The 21,984-nt window shown below is 40.0% G+C and overlaps 1 protein-coding gene across 3 annotated transcripts in view; it reads left to right on the forward strand.

The window, feature by feature from the left end:
* Afg1l (AFG1 like ATPase) overlaps nt 1–21,984 on the forward strand; it is a 217,662-nt gene that overhangs the window by 153,539 nt on the left and 42,139 nt on the right. For all 3 annotated transcript variants that reach the window (XM_063253978.1, XM_063253977.1, XM_063253979.1), the window contains exons 9-10: nt 19,742–19,812; nt 20,069–20,169. In XM_063253978.1, coding sequence (XP_063110048.1) covers nt 19,742–19,812; nt 20,069–20,169 — 172 coding nt within the window. The remainder of the gene's footprint in view (nt 1–19,741; nt 19,813–20,068; nt 20,170–21,984) is intronic.

A 21,984-nucleotide genomic window follows, 5' to 3' on the forward strand; every position in this document is an offset into this window, starting at 1 on the left:
GAGCTTAGGAAAATGATGGAAAGCATGAATGCTCAACATAGAAATGGAATCCATAAAACAGATTCAAACAGGTATTCAGGAGACTAAAAATTCCATTAAGAGTATCAACAGCAAAATGCTTTCATGACAAAGAAATCCATGACCACTGAACCAGCACTCCAGAATGTTGTGAAGAATATTCTAGAAAGAGATAACAAGGCCTACAACTCCATGAACCCCAACAGAATGACTCCAACAGGCAAGGCAAATTATTAAACACAGGGGAAAAAGGGTCCAAGGACAGAAAAATAACATGACAAGGATAAGTTAATACATGTAAGCTATAACAATCAATGTTAATGATCTTAATTCACCAATCAAAAAATAGACTGGTCAAATGGATCAAGAAGCAAGATCCAATAAATGCTACATACAAGAAATACATTTAACTAAAAAATAAATTCATAGACTGAAAAATCAAAGGTTGGAACACAATACTCTGTGTGACAGGAACCCAGAAAAAAGCATGGAAATTAAATAACACCCTTCTGAATAACCAGTGGGTCACAGATGAAATTAAAGAAGAAATAGACAATTTCTACAGCTACCTGACAATGCCAGTACAACATACCAGAACTTGCGGAATGCAGTGAACGCAGTGCTAAGAGGGAAATTAATAGGAGTGAATAGCCGTATCGGGAAAATAGAGCGAGCTCAAATAAACAACTTCATGTTTGTGGCTGACTGCTGATGGACAACTTGTAGCTCCCAGCTGAACCGAGGCAGTGCGGTGCTGCCAGTGGAGGCCCACCTGAGGACTGTTGCCAACAGCATAAAAAAGGAATGGGACGGGAACGTGGTGTGCTGTTAATTCTCTTGGGAAACTTGTTACGCTGGTTTTCCTGATATGAACTCAGCTCTTCGCATTGTCGGAGGAGTTTGGGTCCTCGCCATCACTGAGGATGGCTGTGGCTCTCTTCAGCGGAGCTCTGGTCCTTACCTTGAGTGTTGCTTTCTGTCTCCACTGCAGATGCTTCATCCCCCTGATGCAGACATTCTAGCTTCCACCTCTTGGGACCTTCCCAAGGCAGATCCCTGATTCAGACTTGCGTACACATTGCTGTGGGCTCTAGGTGTTCAGCTGGACTTGTGCAGAATGCTGCTGTGGGCCCCACACCCTCAGCTGGATTCTTTGGGACTCTAGTGTGTGGACAGGTCTTCTGCATTTGACTCTTTGGGTGAATATTATAAAATAATCCTATAAATTATGCATCCTGTATTAAATATATTACCTGTAATGGAAAATGAAATGGACAGATTCCTAGAGATGTATGAATTACCAAAGCTGATATAAAGAAGATATAAAAAGTCTAAATAAACCAATTTAATCAGTGAAATTGAAGATGTAATTAAAAGCCTACTGAAAAAGAAGAGCCCAGGCCCTGACAAATTCACTGCTGAATTCTATAAGAAATTTAGAGAAGACCTAATTCAACTACTTCTCAAACTCTTTAATGAAATTAAAAGGGAAGCAATACTTCCTAATTCATTCCTGGAAGTAACTATTACTCTGATACTAAACCCAGAAAAGGGCCCAACTAAGAAAGAGAATTACAAGCCAATTTCCCTAATGAGCATAGATGCAGAAATCCCCAGTGAGACACTGGGAAACAGAATGCAACAAATCATCAAGAAGATTACACACCAGGACCAAGTAGAATTCATCCCAGGGATGTAGGGATGGTTCGACATACACAAATCAATAAACGTAACACATCATAGTAACAGAATCAATGACAAAAACCATATGATCATTTTAATAGATACAAACAAAGCTTTTGATAAAGTCCAACACCCATTCATGATGAAGACTCTACAGAAAACTGGAACAGATGATCTCTGTCTCCATCTCATAAAAACCATCCATGATAAACCAACAGCTAATATTACACTAAATAGGCAAAAGCTGAAAGCTTTCATTCTAAAATCAGGGATAAGACAAGGATGACCACTGTCACCATTCGTATTCAGTATAGTGCTGGAAACTTCAGCCAGAGCAATTAGACAAGAGAGAGAAATAAAAGGAATAACAATGGGAAAGGAAGAAGTTAAATTATCATTATGCGTGGATGACATGACGCTCTAAATAGAAGACCCCAAAAACTCCACCAAAAGACTTCTAGATCTAATAGCCGAATTTAGTATTATAACTGGATACAAAGCCAACAGTCAAAAATCAGCAGCCTTCCTGTAAACAAATAACAAACTCACTGAGAAAGAAATTAGGGAAACAACACCCTTCCAAAAAAAAAAAAAAAAAACACAGAAAAACCAAACCCAAGGATCAGTGGTATAGATTAGAAGATGCAGAAACAATTCCAGATTTACTTAGTCATCTTGTGTTTGACAAAGGTGTGAAACACATTCCCTGGAAGAAAGATAGCTTCTTTAATAAATGCTGGGAAAACTGGCCCTGCACATGCCAAAGATTATAGTTGGACCTGTATCTTTCATCATATGCTAAGTTAAAATCGAAGTGGATCAAAACTCTAAACAGAACACTAAGTCTGTTTGAAGAAAGAACAGAACTTTTGAATGCACTGGGGTAGGCAAAGACTTGATGAACAAAACTGTCATCACACACGAACTATCACAAAGAATCAACAACCAATCACAAATGCTGATAGGGCTGTGGCAGAAAGGAACCTTTCACTGCTGGTGGGAGTGTAGACTGGTGCAACCCCTGTCTAAATCACTGTGGAGATTCCTCAAAAAACTAGGACTAGAGGTTTCTATTCCACTTCTGGGTATCTTCCCAAAAGAATTAAAGCATCATACCGCAGTGACATATGCACACATATGGGCATTTGGACTTACAAACAGACCAAATGCCCATCAACTGGTGAATGGATAAAGATATGATTTTTTATACAATGAGATTCTACTCTGCCATAAAGAAGGATAAGCTTGAAACATTTCTAGGTAAATGGCTGCACCCTGAGACCATGCTTGTAAGTCAAATAAATTGGATGCACAAGTGTAAATACCACATTGTTTCTGTAGTGTGAGAACCAAAAAAAAAAAAAAAAAGTATAAATATGGACCAAACTGTATAATCAGTATTGTAAAATAGGAAGAAAATGTTCAAATGGGAAGCAGCACAAAGAAGGGGCAAGGGGAAAGGTAAAATTAAAAATATGAGAAAAGAAAGAAAAATTGAAACAAAGCTTTTGTAAATAGGCAGGCAAAGAGGGGTTAAAGGAGCATAGGGGAACGGAAAAAAAGAATCAGGTTATGTCACATACAGGTACAAAGTCTCTATGATGAATGTGATCATTATATATATTTAAAATGTAGCAATAAAAAGTTTAAAAAATGATATCATAAGAGCATACAGACACAGTCACAGGTCCTTAGGGTTAGGATTTCCACATACTCTTCTGGAGAACACAATTCCGTCCCTAAGAGATGTCTTTCAACTTATTTTGCTCCTTTTAAATCTCTTACTACCACTGTTTGGTTCTGCAATTCCTTTGTTAAATTCATTTCTTAGTGTTACATTCTTTTTGTGCCAGTATAAATGAAATTATTTTCTTAATTTCATTTTTGGTTTCTTCATTACTACTATATAAAATACAATTGAGTTTTTCATGTTGATCTTATAAACTTGCAGCCTTGCTGAACTGATTAGTTTCTTAATAGATTTCTTAGGATTTTCTACGTATAAGTTAATACCATCTGCAAATACACTTTGCTTTTTTCTTCCAAAGCTCAGTAACTTCTATTTTTTATCTTTCCTAATTTCCCTGCTCAGAACTAAGTTCCAGTAGACTATTAAACAGAAATGTTAGCAGTAGAAAGCCTTATGTTATATCTGAGCCTAGAGAGAAAAACTTGATTTTTCGCCATTAATTATGGTATTATCTGATGGTTTTTCACACTTGTCCTTTATCAAGTTAAGGGCATTTTTATCCTTAGTTTGCTGAATGTCTTCGTTATAAAAGTGCATTGGGCCCTTTGAAATGGATTTTCTGTGTCTATTGAGATGACTGTGATTTTTGTCCATTACACTATTGATACAGTATATTTTACCTATTGAATTTTCAATTAACCTTGCATTTCTGGGATAAACATTAGTAGGTCATTGTGTTAGTCTCCTTCCTGTAGCTGTGTCAAAATCCCTGAGAGAAACAGCTTAAAAGAGGACAGATTAATTTTTGCTTATGGTGTCATTCCACGGACACTGGCTCTGCTGCTTTTGGGCCTGTGGCAAGACAGAATGCTGTGTGAGTACTCGGTCAGACAAAGCTGCTCACCTGGTGGCAGCTGGAGAGCAAAGAGAGGCTGATGGGGTCCTTATACGTCACCCCAAGTGTGTTCCTGGTGGTCTAACTCCCTTTCCCACGGCTCTGCCTCCTGAAGATTCCACCACCTCCAGTACTGCCGTTGGTGGGAACCTACCCCTTCAATACGTGGGCTTGGGGGTACGTTTAAGACCTAAACCATAACAGTCATGGTGTGTAATCCCTTTTATTTATCATTAGGTTTGATTTTCAAGGTTTTTTGTTGAAGATTTTTGTGTTTAGTAAGAAGGGCTCGGTAGTTTTCTGTTAACGTCTTTAGCTGATTTTTATGGACCTCACAGAATGAGTTTGGAAGTATCGCTCTGGTTCTATATAAATGTTTTTCTTTCTTTAGTTTCCGTGGTTGTCTTTCTAGGAATTTGTTACTGCATCTATGTTATCTATTTGGTCACTACATAGCTATTTGTAGTGCAGGTTGTGTATATCCCTTATCCAAATTGCATAGAACCGGAAGTGTTTCATATTTTAGAGTTTTTTGAATTTTGGAATATTTGTATAAATCTTTTTGGTTCAGCACCCTATTCTAGATTTTCAGGTTAAAGCAGTTCAATTGTCTACCCTTGTTAGTCTTTTTATTTCTATAAGATTAATGTCCCCTTTCATCCTAATCTATTGATATTTCATGAGTAAGAGAATCTTTACTGAAAATATATAGCTGCATATTATAAACCACAATAATCTTTTGCTTTATATCTTGTACAGCATATTCAGGCAAGTTGTTTTTTTAAAACAATTATATTTGTTAAAGCTGCAAAATTGCCCTATTTGACATAATTTAGATGCACACTTAAATATTATTCATTAATATTGCATTAACTCAAGGACTACTAAATTAAAAATTAGTTTCAAGTGTTTAAAACTATTTGAAACACAGAACAGAAAGTGTTAGAGCATGAAAAGACATTCATCTTGGTTAGACTTCAGGATCAGGTTTTATTGGTCTGTTTGGCGCTTCTTTTGTTTTCTGTTTATTTATTGAAGTGTAATTTGACAATAGGCTGTTTCCAGCAGGCCGCATAGTCCTCCTGTCTCATAGATCTGGCCATTCATCTCCAGCTACACGCACTGACAGAAATATCCAAGAATACGGCCACATTCGTGTACTAAAGAATGAATAATATTGTGTAGACATATAATACTTATGTTCGTGGGTAATATATGCTTATAAAAATACTAAATGTCTGTTTTATCTTTATTGTTTTTAAAACGTCTTTGATCAAAATAGCCTTTTTGAAATTGATGGAAAAGAAATCTTTTCACATTGATCTAGTTACAATTCTATGTGTTATACCACTGATTTATGTTGGGGAAAACCCAGTGTTATAAGAGAGATTTCAGGTGGAGTTTGTCGCCAAGAAGAGGGGGCGGAGGTCTGGAATTTGAGAGCCAAAGGTGCTAGGTGCCACATTCTGTATTATTCACAGGTCAAGATTAATGGACGCAGGTAAATTATTCTCCAGTGATTGAGAAGGGTGGGAAATTCAGATTTTGAAATGGATCTTTTAACAGTCAATTAAGCCTGTGAGTGATTGAGAAGATAAATAGCAGGACAAAATCCCTCCTAATCATTGAATCCATTATACAAAACAAACCTCAGGGCTTGAAATGCAACCAGGTCTGTTTTATATTAAGGCAAACATAAACCAACTTAATTTTAGACCTGCCTCCTACCCCAGATCTTGTTGGTACGAAGCAAAGAGCCATACAGCATGAATGCCAAGGAATCCGTGAGTGAAAAAAGGCGCTCTGCCAGGGAAGCTTGCCCGACGCTCTCAGAGGAAGGGAAGTTTCTCTCTCGCATCAACTTTGGCTCTCTGGAATAGAGGACATGGAGAGAGACGGACTGAGAAAAACCAACCCTATTCTACTTGTTGATACCTTAACAAGCTGTGATCTTTGAAAAGGGATAAAGGGCTAAAGTGTGGGTAGCATTCTGTTCCCTTGAGTCAGCCCTAATGAAGTGGGAGGTTCTTGAAGAAATTAATTTCCATTTAAATTCATGCATGACCCTCTTCTAGAAATCTTCAAGTGTTTTGGAATTTTCGTTGAGAATTTTAAATGATCCAGCAGTAATAAGGTCTCCTTTGACATGTTCTATTTCTTTGAGTCTTAAGTTTTACCTTGAACACCTGATTTCAGCTGTAGAAACTGCTAAAAACTGAAATGACTGATTACTTTCTTCTCTGTTTACTGATTTAATGTGGAAAAATAAATCATGATTCTCATACTCCCGAAGCAATCAGGCTTTTAATCCAGGGTACAGTACTCACAGGATTTCGTAGGAGTTGATGCCAAATTCCCTGGCAACGAAACAGTGGTTGATTCCAGGGCCTTTTTGACTTAAAGACACAGTAGTGCTGCTCAGCAGAAAACAGAAACCTGCTCTTCCATCACAGTGTGTGAGCTGAACAAAGGGAGGCACAGGCAGTGAGATGGGGGGCTTTACCAGGGCACCACAGAACAAAAGGAAAGGATTTCGGATTTGCCCTGACAATCCTCAACTCCTCAAAAAAAAAAAAAAAAAAAAAAAAATGGTTTTTTAAAGAGTGACTTCACTTCCTCATCAAAAATAACTTTCTTTCACCATGGGAACTTCTGACTGTCTATGGACAGGTTTTTCTTTTCTGTATCTTATCTTTATATATAGATACTAGCATCCCAGCAATGAGATTTTTACCTACAGTTGAGCTGTTTCACAAGAATGGAAGGATTCCACTTACAATCCTTTTCCCTGCTAATTTTCTGTCTCCCCTAAATTCCAGCGTCTTGATTTGAAATCCTACATTGCTCTTTTTTTTGTTGTTGTCATTTTGCATTTTTGATTTCTTTTTTGGTACCAGGGATTGAACTCATGTGTCAGGCGTTTATGCCACTGAGCTAAATCCTAGACCCCTTTTGTTGTTTGCTTGCTTCTTGATTTTTCTGTGTTTTCTCTTTAAAATAGAAAAGAAAAAAGTAAAACAATGTCAAAACAATAGTAGAAGAATAGTAATTGTTAATACATTACACATTGTTATCTTCAGAGTACTCAGAGCACAAGATATGGACATAAAAAATTCTCCACAAGATTTTAGTACAAACTTTTCTTTTCAATGAACTAAGAGAGCTAGTAGTATAATTATCTTGTACTTTTTTTTTGCTTTTTCCCTTCCTTCCTTTCCCCCTTGAGCTTAGTTGTAATCGCTTTTATTTTTGTATGATCTATATCCTGGTGTACTTTTTGCATGTTTTTCTGAATAGATGATCCTTTCTCCACAGTTTCCTGAGTGCTAAAATTATAGATGTGTGCCACCACACCCAGCAGCAGAATGAATTTGTAAACTCTGTATATTATGACATTTTATTAAAAATGTTTCTAGATAAACAATCTCTTAATTAACTTATGTTTGAATGTTATGCTCCAACCATATCTGAAATAATTTGAGCAACTTATAATTGATGTTATTTGTAATGTCACAGTAATCACTAAAATGGGAAGACATACACATGCTAGCTCTTGGCAGGGCTGTAGACCAGTGGAACTTTTTGTGCATTGCTGGAGTACAAATTGCTATAATCCTCCTGAAAAGCTGTTTGGCAGTATACTAAGGTGGACATAGGTGTATACCTCATACACAGCAATGTTACTTCTAACTTTGTCTTACAGACATGTAAGCATGGTTACTAACAGGCATGTATTAGAATGTTCACACCGTACAGTTGATAGCAGCAGTGAGCTGTGAGCTGTGCTTTAAATGCTCATACTCAGAGCCTGAGTTGTGTTGTGTCCCCCAAGGTTCATAAGCTTAGTTGTAACTCCCAGTGCTACTGTATTTGGGGAGAGGGCCTTCAAGGATGTAAATAAGGCTAAATGAGGTGTTTAGGGTTGAGCCTAATACAGGCCTTGTAAGACAGGGAAACATGGTGGCACATGCCTGGGGTCCCGGCTACTAGGAGGCTGGGACACGAGAAGTGCAACTTAGAGGTCAGTTTAGGTAATTTAGCAAAAGCATGTCTCAAAAATTTAAAAATTAAATTAAAAATAGCTGGAATACAGCTCAGTGGTAAAGCACCTCTGAGTTCCATTCCTAGTACAAAAAAAAAAAAATTCAAAAAGTAAATTTGTCAGAAAGACGCCTCAAAAACTATTAGTCCTGCCGTATCTTGACGGTGTACTGAAGCCATCAGTCTGTGATGTTTTGTTATCGTAACCCTAGCTGATGAGTACACTCACCAGCAGGGAAGTAATAATCAGTTGTAGTGTTTTCATGTCATAGAATATTGTGCAGCAATAAAAATAAACAACTTCTCTGACACACATCAATGTAGATGACTCTCACAAGCATAGTATTCAGAGCAAAAGAAGCCACATACAAAATAATAAGAGAAGGCCAACCTGCCTGGCAAGCGTAAGATCTTGAGTTCAATTCCTGGGGTTATTTTTGTTCATATGTATATGAACAGAAACAAAAGAAACAAGCTTGTGTGAAGCATTGTGTACATCCCAGTCAAACTGAAAATGGTTTAGGGCACACTCCTCTATTCCACCAATGTCAATGCAGTATGAAAAGCATTTTCCTGTATGAATATCTATTAGGAATTTGGGGATACTTTTTGTAGGATTCTCCCTGACTTTCCAGCTGTGCGGGTGCTCCTAACCTTCCTCTGGTTCCAGATGCCAAAAGACAGCAGGTTTCCTGTTGGCATTTTTGTTGTCTAAAGCAAGATTGCCCATGCTGTCTGTGAGAGTGAGTAATTTAGTCTGTGTTTTCTCTCCTCCAAGTATCAGTGTTCCTCCGGAATCCATTCTGCCCACCGTCCAGTGCTGTCAAGTACCCAGTTTTGCACGTTGTCTGGGTTTTGTATGGTGTCTGCTCTCAGTAGGGGCTCTGGTTGGAGCTAAGCTTTCTTCATACTGCAGAAGCAGGTCTGTCTCTCTTGTCCTGGCAGCGTGCACCCCTCAAGCCTCCCCCTGGGAAACATGCGTGAGAAATAGACTTCTGAATTCTCACATATCTAAAAATATCTTTATTTTACTCGGTTAACACTTTGAGTAGTTTGGCAAGAATATTTTCAATAATCTACCATCATCTTCAAGTTTCCTTTATTGTTGTTAGAAAGTTTGACTTGAATCAGTTTCTTGATCTTTTATAATTGACCTGATTTTTTTTCTTTTGAGGCATTTAGGTTTCCTGAAATTGCCTGATAATGTAGCTTGAAATGAATTTTCCCATCCTTTGTCCCTGCCCCCTCCCCTCCCCTCCTCCCCCTCCCCTCCCCTCCCCTCCCCTCCCCTCCCCTTCACTGGTAGGGCCCAACAATCCTGGCACAAATAATGGAAGAGGAAAAGAGGAAGGGAAGGGAAGGGAAGAAAGTTCTATGAAACTTAAATTGTCTTTTCCTCTGGTTAGACGCTTACTTTTTAAGTTGATTTTCTGAGTTTATCTTCCAATTTTATTTTATCTTCCTTCCATTTAAAAAAAGATTTTCTTACTGTATTCTAAAAAATTATGTCAACTTTTTCTTCGAATTCTTTTCCCAAAGCATTTACTTAGCAGTCATATTGAGAGCCCTTTCTTATGCCCTGGTCATTGTTTTGATCATAATAGCCTTGTTTATACATACAGTTCTTTTTCTCTAGCATTTTAAGTATATTGCTCTTTTTGCTCTGCATTTTTTCTTTGCTTCCTCCAAGATCCTTTCCCTTATTCTGGACTTTGTCTTTTATCCCAAGGGCAGCCCTTAAATACCTGGAAATAACGTGTTTGTCACCCCTTATTCCTTTTTTTTTTTTTTTTATTTAGGGAGAAAAGAAAAGAAAGAAAAAAAAACAGTGAAGGGGTACAAGTTATACAGATTTACAGAAGAAAAAAATGCGCAGTAGGAAATCACTAGTTAATGGATTACATATTGCCATCTTAGAAATAATTGTTCAAGTCACAAAATTAAAGCTTGTAGAGTGGACATTCCAACAATGATACTGCAAACAGTTCTGTTCAATGATCCAATAAAACTCTGTGATATCATTTTCTATCTTATACACTTAAATATACATGTAGTTATATAGTTTAGAGCACTTTCTTTTCCTCTCTTTTGTACAGTGACTATTACACATTTTGGGTTTCATTGCTCCCACGGTTCTTATTGCTTTTTTGGAAGAGAGTAAAACCAAATGTGACATAACAGAACAGAATCGGTCAAGTCAAAAGGGTGGATATAATAGATAATATAAAAACATAATACAAGGTGATCAACAATGGTTACCATAATGCCTCCCGCTGTTTCTAATAGAATTGCCTATATCATTAGTTGTAATACAATTGAACAAAACAGTAAAGAATAAAACCGACAAAACCAAAACATTGGAGATATTTTAGGTCTTCAAAAGTAGATAAAAGTCAACGAGAATGGGTGTTATAATGAATCTCATTATCTTCTCAGCTGATGCCTAAACTTTCGAACCTGATACTATCCAGCAAAACAGAATAGAGGAACCTCAGTCAAAAACAAGATGGTGAGAGTAATACAGGGCTTCAAATCGAGATAATAGAAAGTCAAAGTGGGTTACTATATTATATCCTGCTATATTTTTCCCTTTAATTAAATGGATAAAAATAAAAAAGTAAATAATGGAGTGGAGATTGAGAAAAAAGAGGGCATAACAGCGAAACAGGGCAGATCAAAACATAACCATTTAAGAAGAATAGTGTTTCACCACCAGATATTTCTGACCCAAAAGTAGTTACCATATTGACTCCCTCCCTGAAGTCCTTGAGTACAACTTCATATACTGTAGCATTAAGTATATCAAAACAATGTAAAACCATTTAAGAGAATGACAGCATTATAGAGTATTTAGAATCGACTAACAGAAAATGAACAATGGTCTCTGTCTAATCTCCTTGTCTTTAAAAGGTTTTTGCTTATACTATTGTACATAACAAAATCCAATAAGATACAACCTGTTTAGACCATTGGAGACAGAAGAACAAGAGCTAGATGAGACTTCAAAACAAGATGGTACTAAATCAGCATTACCTATTAAGATGTCATTTTCTCCAAAATAGCTGATCCTATCATCCAATCTTCTCTGTCTCATTTCTGTTGAGCTCTTTTTCTGTCAGTAGCTGTCAGTTTGTCTTCTTCATTTTGTTCTCTGCTCCATTTGTTGTGGCCTCTCCGCCACTATTTCTGGGTTCTTTGTATTTTTCTTTTTTTAGAATATCCTGCAATACTTTCTGTAGGGTTGAATTAGTGGTTGCAAATTCCCCCAGTTCCTCTTTATCCTGGAAGCACCTCATTTTTCCATCAATTTCCAGGGACAGTTGTGCAGGATATCTCAATCTTGGCTGGAGATTATTATCTTTGAAAGCTTGAATTATTTCCCCCCATGCTCTTCGTGATTTGATGGTTTGTGAAGAGAAATCTGCTGTAATTCTGATGGGTGTTCCCTTGTAAGTGATCTGTTTCTTGTCTCTTACAGCTTTTAATATTCTGTTCTTGTATTGAATTTCTGGAATTTTTATTATTATATGCCTGGGTGTTTCTCTGTTAGGGTTGTAGGTAGCTGGGGTCCTGTATGCCTCATACATCTGAGTATCTTTACCTTTTGCTAAATTAGGAAAATTCTCCTGGATTATTTCTGTGAGTAGCTTTTGTAGTTCACTTGTTTGTGTCCCTACTTCTTCTTTTATGTTCTTAATCCTTAAGTTATGGCTCCTCTTATCATCTTCTTGTCTTTGTATTATTGCTGTTTGTTTCTTTGTTATTTTTAAGAAGTTTTTCATTTCATTCTCCCATATTTCAAGTCTGCCCTCCAGTTCAGATAGTCTGTCCTTAGTTTCTTTCAAGCTGTTATGCCAGTCTTGGATAGACTTCTTAATTTCTTGATAGTCCCTTTGAACCTGCTTCACATACTCAATGCTTTCTCTGTTTTCTCCATCAAGCAATTCTCCCCTATTTTTCTGTTCTTCCATTCCACCATCTGTTTTTTCCTGGGTGGTGCTTAGCATTTCTCTAACTATTCTGCATACTTCTAGCTTCAGGTCGTTGATAACTTCATTCCTGAATTGGTCTATGAGGCTCTCTATATGGCGCTTAATGTATATTGGTGCGGTGTCCACTATTGCCTGTTTCTCAGGATTGGGGGCCGAGGAGCCTTTTTTGTTGCTTCCCTTCCCCATATTTTCTGTTCCTTATAAAATGCAAGCTTACATAGGAGGCCCGGCTTCCCTGCCTGTCAGCCACAGCCTGATCAAATTGCGCTGGCTAGTTGTTCCCGCCCACCGCTGTGCACCAGGGAGTTGCGGAGGAGGCAGCCTACGCGGGAGTCAGTCGCCCCTCCGGGCCACCGTCAGGCTCTGGGATCTGGGTTAGGCCAGCCTAGGGAGTCCGCCAGCAGCGTCACTCAGGCCAGGCACTTTTCACCAATCCCGTCCGAGAGGGGAATGTGTGGCTGGAGTCGCCACCGCGCCCTGCTCTTACAGGACTGCCCGAGCCCAGAAAGTCCTCCGCTGGAGTCAAACTGTGGTAGGGGGTCAGTTTCTCACTCACCTCGCCACCAGTCAGTTTTCATGTACGCCTCCTTGTCCGTCCTGTTTTCGACTCCGTTCGCAGACTCCCGTTCCCAGAGCTTCTGCGCGTCTCTCCTTGTTGAGCCGCTGTGGAGGCAGCCAGCCGCCGGGCGGCGGGAAACCCAAATCGCGGTTTCCAATGGCGTGGGGTCGAGCCTCTACACTGAGTCTTTTCTGTTCCTATTTTAGCGCCAGGACTGTATTCTAAGTTGGTTTCTCTCAGCCCAGTTCGTTCCTGAGTCAGCAGAGCATATCTCTACTGGTTCGTGTCTCCTTAGTCCGCATCATTCCTGGCCTCTGAGCCGAGCCTTTCAGAGAGCCTCCGGTAGTTGCCGTTGTCTGTCCGCCATGTTCTCCCGGAGTCCGTCACCCCTTATTCCTGAAAAGTGAAATAGTAAAAAGCTGATTAGAAGTTCTGTGTACATAGGCGGGCTTCTGCTGATTGATGGGCTTCTCTGGAGCATGATAACAACGAGGCTGGCAGATCTTCCGTTAGAGGATCCCAGTGTCAGCACCTCAGGCTCTTTCCTGGACCGACGCTTACACACACTGCAGAGGTGGAGGAGTTAGCTTCACTGCAGAAGACGGAGGATTTCGGTCTGATCCACCCTTCTCACTTTTGGAGGGGTTAATACTAGAAATTGAACCCAGAGCCTCATGCGCCAGGCAGCCAGTCCGCCACTGAGCTACACTCTCAAGTCCTTTTTAAGATTTTTGTTTTAAAACAAGTTCTCCTTGTGTTGCCTAGGCTGGCCTGTATCATGTTCTTCTCCTGAGGAGCCAGAGATACAAGCATGAATATGATCCTGTTACTTCTCTCTTTCCTGTCCGGCGCTCTCTTTCTTGTTAAAATTTCCCCTGCTTCTCTGCAATTTTAATGTTTACTTCCATGTTCACACATGCAAATATACCTTAGAGTTCTTTATATCCTTTGGATAATAAAGTTCATTATGCTTATCTCTCCCACATATATTAAGTGAAAAACAGTCAGGGATAGAAGTGTGTAGTGAGTGGTGGACCCCCTTTTATCTGATAGGCAAGAGGAGGGTATGAAAGTAGATATATTTGCTTAGAGTTTTTTTGTTTGTTTGTTTTTTGTTTTGTACTTTTACTGGTACCGGGGATGGAACTCACGACCACACGCTTGCAAGGCAAGCACTTATGCTGCTGAGCTAAATCCCCAGCCCTTGCTTAGAGTTTTAAAAACTGAAGTATATAATCAGGCGCAGTGACCCGTGCCTATAATCCCAGTTACTCAGTAGGGGGAGACAGGCGGATGTAAATTCACAGTCAGCCTAGGCAACTTGATGAGCTCCAATCTCACAATAAAAAATCAGACGGAGGGGATTTAGCTCAGTAAGCACCTGCCCGGCAAGTGTGAGGTTGTGAGTTCAATGCCTGGTACCAAAAAAAAAAAAAAAAAAAAAAAGACCAAGTTGGATATGTGGTACACACTTGTTATCCCAACACTCCAGACTCTGAGGCAACAGGATTATAAATCCAAGGCCAGTCCGGGCTACCCAGTGGGTTTAAGCATAAATACAAATAAACAAATGAGTTGGGATGTGGGTTAGTGTATAAAGCTCAATAACCTCAGGGTATCTCTGAATTCTATCCCCCATTCTGGGGAGAAAACAGTAGAAATCATCGTTTTATCAGTGGTTGCCTACAGAGCAAGAGCATGCCCAAGGTGGATCAGCAATGTGATCTAGTTGTCTCTAAAAGTCATTCTGTACACTACCAACTCCCCATGATGAAGGTAATCACTTACGTACTATGAACATATATTAATACAATTTAAGAAAAAAAAACTTTTCCCCTGCTGGCAGCTCAGTGTGGTGGCACATGCTTGTGACCTCAGCTACAAAGAAACCTGAGGCAGGAGGACCGTAAGTTTGAGGACAGCCTGAGCAGTTTACCAGGATCCAGTCCAAAAGGTCAACGTTCTTCACAAGAGCTAAGGTGTGGATGAGCAGTGAGAGGCTGGTGGAGGGAGTGATCAAAGGACCTGCCGAGTCTGGTTTCCACACGGCCCCACTCCAGCGGGACCCTCACCCGTGCCTCTGGTAGTGCCAAAGCTTTGCAGAGACCTTTGGTGGGAACTGGCTTGCTTTATTTTAGCTCAGCACCCCACCTCCGGGCTTCTCATTCCTTAATCTAGTAAAGGCCTGCGTATCTAACTAAGGGAAATGACACCAGCTTTACTGCTGCATGCTCATTCATAATCTCGCTCTGAGTCAGAGGGAGAATCTGCATCCCTTTCTCTTTCTCTCATCTCTTCCCTCGTGTCTCTCTCTCTCTCTCTCTCTCTCTCTCTCTCTCTCTCTCTCTCTCTCTCTCTCATTGGTACTGGGATTGAACCCAGGACTTTCACATTAGCTATATCCCCAGCCCTTTTTCTGTTTGGTTTGTTTCATTTCATTTCATTTTGTTGTGTTTTGGGGGGGACAGGCTCTCACTAAGTGGCTAACTTGTTGAGTTGGACCTGCGATCTCCTACCCCAGCCCCTCAGAGCGCTGGTACTGAGGTGTGCACCACTGTGCCCGGCTCCACGTGGTGCTCTTAGAAAACCCTCGCTCTGTCACTTGTCTTTGGGGAAGGTGAGCATCTTCTCAACAAAGATGGGAAGGGAGGAAAAGGCTCTTGCCACAGATGCTGGACACAGTGACCAGGATCTCCTCGTCCCTTTCCCCTCCTCGCAAAGCCCTGGGGTTGTGGGGAAGAGTGGGGCTGGGCGAGGGACTGGCTCTCCTGTGAAAAGAGCCGCGAGGACAGGCTCCAGAGCCAGTTCTTGGCTGACTGGCAGGTCTTCTTAGGAAGCCGGACTCACTTAGCATTTCTGCCGTCGGCACTTACACTGTCGCTGACAGGAAGAAAAAGACGGGCTCAAAAGTTGCCCAGTATTCCACTGTGTGGGAATATTCAAAGGTGCCTGACCCAGTTCTGCCTTTCGTCATGCCAGAAGGAATGTCACAGGGACCTTTCTTTGGTGGTTAACCTCATTTCTTCTTGTTTGTGAAAAACTATTATTATTATGTTGTTTTTTGAGGCAGGGTCTCACTGTGTAATTCAGGCTGAAGTCAAACTCAGGGCGATTCTCTTGCTCGGCCCCCCAAGCTGAGGGACGACAGGCGGCGTCACACCCAGCAGCGGTCAGTCTCTCTGAGGGTGACATCGCCAAGCACGAAAACCTGGGTGTTACAGTTGGCATGTCTTAGTGCTTTCATGAGGATCCCGGGTTGCCCTGAGGTGTGTTCCAGTTTTACAGTCCTCCCAGCAGTGCAGGACAGGCCCTTTCTGTTTTCACCACACCGAGGCTTCTATGTGGCATTTGATCCTTTCTCCTTATCTCTGCCAGTTTGGCTAGAAGAATGGCATCCCATATTTCCTCTTTGTGCTTGTTACTGTTTCAGTTTAACATTGCCCTATTAAAAATATTGCCCTATGTACTTTAATATTTTATTATTTGTAAAATTACATTTTTATGTATCCAGATTGTCTTAGTTACCTTTTTACTCGTCACTGAGACAAAATACCTGAAGCCCAAAGTTGGAAAAGGAAAGGTTTATTTCTTACAGTTTTTGGAGGTTTCAGTCCACACTCAGTTGGCTCCAAGACAGGTGGGCATGGCGGGGCTGCAGTTCATGGTGGCTGCAGACAGCAAGCTCGAGCCAGCAAAGAGCAAGACACACCTTCTTCCTGCCATTACATCACATCCTGGCTCCACCCCTTTGTGGGTGGAGCACTGACACCATCAATCCAAGCACTAGACAATGAACCATCACAAATACACAATGCAAACTCATGAGGCCTGGGGGCCACAGACATAAACCATGACACAGATTTAATGACTTAATTCTCTGCATCTCAACATTCCCTGCTGTAAGAAATAAGATAATTATAAAATCTAAGGTGGGGACGGTGTAGGTAAATTAATAGCTACATAATAGTTATTCAACAAATGAGAACATTTGTTATTCTCTGTGTGATAATGAATAGTTTAGAATCATCTAAAAATTTTACTAGAAATACAAAAGGCAGCCGGGCACCGTGGCGCATGCCTGCAGCACTTGGGAGGCTGAGACAGAAATATCTTGCGAGTTTGAGACCAGCCTGGGCTACAAAGTGAGCTTAATTCCAGCCTGGGCTACATAGCAAGACCCTGTCTCAAAAAGACCAAAAAAAAAAAAACTTGCAGATGTTTATGCCAAGTATAAAATGCATTTAAATATAATTCAAACTTTTAAGCCTAGTATAGAACAGCAACTTTAAATTATTCTCTTTACTTCTCATCCCTAAAAGTGTTTAACAAAGTCTGGACTGGGGATGGAGCTCAGGGCTAGAGGACCCGATCATTTTCCAGGGCTGCAAAAAATAACTAAATAACACTGAGGATTCAGTCCAGTCTTCTTCAGTAGGAAAACCTGAAGTCTGAATGGAGGGTGAGGAGACCAGTGTTTTCTCACTATTTATTGTGGAATTTTTCTTATATGCATTTCTGGTAAGAATTTCTTCCACAGCATCCTTATCTATTTCTATCAATTTAGATATATCTAAAGCAAAAGACAAACGGGCGCACTAGCCACGCCTGCTTTTGCACACTGTGTGAGAACGGGGTTCCTGTTCGCCCTCCAGCTCAGTAGAATTTAATCCCCGAGCTAAGCCCAAGATGGCTTAGATGATAACAATTGTAAGTTGCATTTTATATAGCTTTTATAAAGTGCCTTTATTTTTAGGCTACTTAACACCAACAAATTTTTGTATTTTGTAACTTCTGAGTATATGTTTATAATGGTTATTAGAATTTTTATGACACTGTTATAATAAAAATACTTTTGTAATTGCATATATTTTTTCACTGCATGTGATATCACGTCTAGTCCTTTTGCAGATGACTTAGAGGATGTAGTCTGAATACAAGGTGTTGAGCCACATGTTGATAATGTGTTACACTGGAGCACATGGTAAGAAAGAACTCATCACCCAGGAGGCTAGGAGGCAATCATTTATATGCCAAATTTGTGCTGGAGACTTAACTTTCACTGTCTGAGGTATTTTTCAGAACCCCCTGTCTAGTGAGTAAACTGCCTGTGCGCCTAGCCTAGGGAGAAGGTGGCTTTCTGGAAGCCAGTGCACATGCTGGGTGCCTAGCATCTCTCTCTGTCTCCCTCCCTCTCTCCGTCCCTCTCTCCCGCTCCTCCTTTATTTTTTTCTCTTGTGCTGATTGAACCCTGTTCTCTCCTTTTTATATCCCTTAGAAAGTAGATCATTTGTATGACATTTGGGCTTGTGTGCACCCATACTGCAAGATAATTGCTCAGGGTGAATTCTCAAGGATGGTGTGTGGGCAGGCGTGTGGTTGGTGGGAACATTGACGTTCACATTGACTCCTGTGACTTCTGTAGACCTTTAAGTTTGGTTTTGGTCTCTATTATTACTCTTCAGTATCATCTAGCTATTTTAATGTGGTTGGTTTCAAATGTCTTCCAAGGCTTTGCTAAAGACAGTAGTATTTCTCTTACAAAGTGAACCACTGCAAATTTGAGATGAATGTGACAATTCCAAACCCTTCCCAATGACGATGTGCTGTTTTGTTGAGGTTTTTTTTTTTTTTTTTTTTGTCTTTTTCGTTTTTATTGGTACCGGGGATTGAACTCACGACTGCCTGCTTGCAAGGCAGGCACTTATGCCACTGAGCTAAATCCCCAGCCCACTTTGTTGAGTTTTTAAGGCATTTGCTGTAGCACAACTGAAGAATTAGTTGCTTGCATGTTAAATGCCTGCAACCTGATAATTACCTCAAAGGAAGATGGTTTTATTTAGTTAAAACTTAATCTAAAGAAAAATTTGTGGTGTTGATTTGCAGTAAGACTTTATTAAGGTGGATGTTTTAGAATTTAGTTCCGTTTCTTGCCCAACTAGTTAAGAATGAATTGCAGGGCAAAATTGAGCAGATTGGCAGGTCATTCTGTGTAAGTGTTTGTGTAGACTTGGAGTAAACTTACATTTTCACTTGAGGCTTTTTTTGAACAGGGTTTCTTACTAGTTATTCTATTTTTTTGAATGTTAATTTATCAACTTCTCTTTAAAAAGACGTGAGAGGGGGAAAGGCCACAGCATTATCACATTTCTATATGTGTGTTCCCTAAACCATATGGTGGTTTCTAATTAGAATACAAAAGATTGTGTGATGAGACCAGCTTCACGGGAGCTATGATGAGGGGTGACAGAGAGAGTTTTCTGGAATTTCCAGCGAAAGGCTGTGCCGTTTATAACTGTCCTGATACCAGAAGTCTGGTAAAGTTATTGATGTGCAGATCAAGTTGGTGTTTCAAAGCTAGTAATTTAATTCTAGGCGTTTGATCTTCTCAGTCAGCAGCTTGACTTCATTTTTCTTTTTCTTTTTCCTTTTTTTTTTTTTTTTTTTACAGTGGCTTCAATATTTAATTTCGCTGTGTTCTCTCTCAGTAGAGATTTCAAAGGATGCTCTGCTGGATGCTTGACTGCCTTGTCTATTTGCTCTTGTTTTGCATGCAGGAGAGAGCCAGAAGCTTTCTCCTCATTGTGTACACATAGTATTAATGGATTTACTCTGCCCATATCATCTCATTACCCAAAAAGGAGAGAAGCACAGAAGTCTTTCAGTGTATGCAAATAAGGCCGAATCACCTATCTGAGAGTTAATATTCTCTGCTTTTAAGTGTGTTCTAAATCTAATGTTTGTATTTAGAACATAACATCCTGTTCTCTTTTTTTATGGGCAAAAAGCTAAGCAGGCTCAGGCAGCTGTTTGATGTTGGCTTCAAGTGTTATTAATTTCATATTCTATTATTCTTTTCACTGTAGCACAAGTGAAGCTGATGTGGAGGCTGTCATGGATAAGTTGTTTGATGAGCTGGCTCAGAAACAAAATGATTGTACGTAAGTTAATTTCTCTTGAAAGAGAATACATTTAGAACACAATGCCCAATCTCCACTGACCAATTAATAAGTTCCACTGCTGTATATGGGTTGATGCCATGCTCAAGTGGCCGCCATTGTATCAGCATTTTGTCTAATTTATGTGTTGAATCATGTGCTATTATTCATCAAGCTATGCATTTCCTATCTGTAAGAGATGAATTTTATAGTAATTATCCAGACAAGATTGAGTCTTTGTTCGTGTTCCCATAGTAACTAGACCAAGGATTCTAAAAGTGCAAGGCAGAGAGCTGCGCCTGAATAAAGCCTGTGGAACGGTTGCCGACTGCACATTTGAAGAGCTGTGTGAGCGGGTAAGTGCCCGGCCCGTGCGGACCCATCGGCCTTCTCAGACGTTAAAAGACTTCATGTTTCCTTCTCTGTCTGTTTCACGTTTTAAAATAACTGTTCAGAGTCAGAACTGATTTGAAAGTCTCATTAAGGGAAATACTCATCTATATTGGCCACGCGCTTTTTATAGATATTGGCACACAATTTGCTCTTCGAAGGGCTCCAAAGCAAAATTAGAAATGCAGAGAGCACTTTCAACTGTTGCTGGAAGCAAAAATAAAATCATTCCCAACGCTAGTTTACAAAAGTCAAACAGAAGGGACTAAAAAAGTTAGAGATGAGGTTGGTATGCGGGCACAAGGAAGTCGCAAGAACATAGCAATTATCCCAGGAGGCAGGATGGAAAGACGTCCCATTCCTGAGACTCAGTGTCCAATCACTGTGCCCCAAGATCTCACCTGTCGGGTCAGGGTCAGGGTCAGAGATCGTGAATCTCTGGCACTCTAACACCTGTACTGGCTCATGAGTAGATGTTCCATGTGCACATACATACATTCACATAAGAAAAACTGGGGTTGCAGATTCATTATAGATATGAATTCTATCTTTGAAAGTTCTGGAATCTCTGTACACAGTAGACATTTAGTATATTTATTGATTAAAATTTTTTAAATTAAGTTTGTTAGGAGTTGTATTTTTTTTTTTTTTTTTTTTTAGAGAGAGAAAGAGAGAAGGTCTCTGTATAGAGTCTAGGCTGGCCTTGAACTCATTAGGTAGCCCACGCTCGCCTCTAAGCTCAAGATGATCCTCCTGCCTCAGCCTCCTGAGTGCTGGGATTATAGGCATGTGCTGCCACACATGGCTTGACTGTAATTATAGCAAGAAATCCAAATTAGATAGAACTTTATACATAATTCCTCCCTTGATGTATATGATCATCCCAGCTCTGAGTTATCTTGACTTTTAAGTAACTTCAGAGAGTTTGCAGTACAGGGGAAGAGAACATTTTATTTATACTGCATTGTGTGTACTTCTCTTAAAAGATAATTACTTCTTTCTGGCCAGAGTAAATCAGTTATTTTTAAATTAGAGACCTGAATCCAGTCTTCAGTCCTTTTATCTCCTCAGAACCCATGGGATTTAGGTTCAGTTAGGACCCTCTAACAGGGTGGTAATACCAGTGCTCTCAGTAATCCTATGCTGGTTAGCATGGCCCCTCCAGATCTCTAACAGGTCAGGAGTGCTAAGGTTATAATAATCTAATAGCTCCAGGCAAGATCTGTTATGGCTTAATTTAGGTTTCCCAGCCTTGCTGGAGAAGAATCTTGTGTTAAGTAAAAGATGAAGCTCTTCCCCCAGGGAGGACAGAGAAAGCACAGGACCCTGGCTCTTGGGGGAGGAGGCAAGGGTGCGCTCTTGGAGCAGATACTGAGTGCTCATCTGGATTTCTTCATGTTTTTATTATTTCAAGAGACTTAGTATCCAAAAAAGGCCACTTAGACTTTTTTTTTTTTTTTTTTTGAGACAGGGTCTCACTACAGAGTTCAGGCCGGCCTTGAGCTCACTTTGTAGCCCAGGCTGGTCTCAGATTTGCAATGATCCTCCTGCCTCACAGTCACCTGAGTGCTGGGATTACAGGCATGAGCCACAAAAAGGCCACTTAAGGACACAGATCATCATAGTTTTTTGAGAAATGTTAGAAATTTCATCTTAAAAATGAAAATATTTATAAAATGAATCACTTTTATGTCCTTTGACAAAAATATGGGTTCTAATAACAACTCTGAACTAAACTCTTAGAATAAACAATCAGCACATTTCCACTTTTAGCCTAACTT

Source organism: Cavia porcellus, unplaced genomic scaffold (genome assembly GCF_034190915.1).
Source record: "Cavia porcellus strain 051 isolate PalLab524CR breed Dunkin Hartley unplaced genomic scaffold, mCavPor4.1 scaffold_7, whole genome shotgun sequence".
Taxonomy (NCBI): domain Eukaryota; kingdom Metazoa; phylum Chordata; class Mammalia; order Rodentia; family Caviidae; genus Cavia; species Cavia porcellus.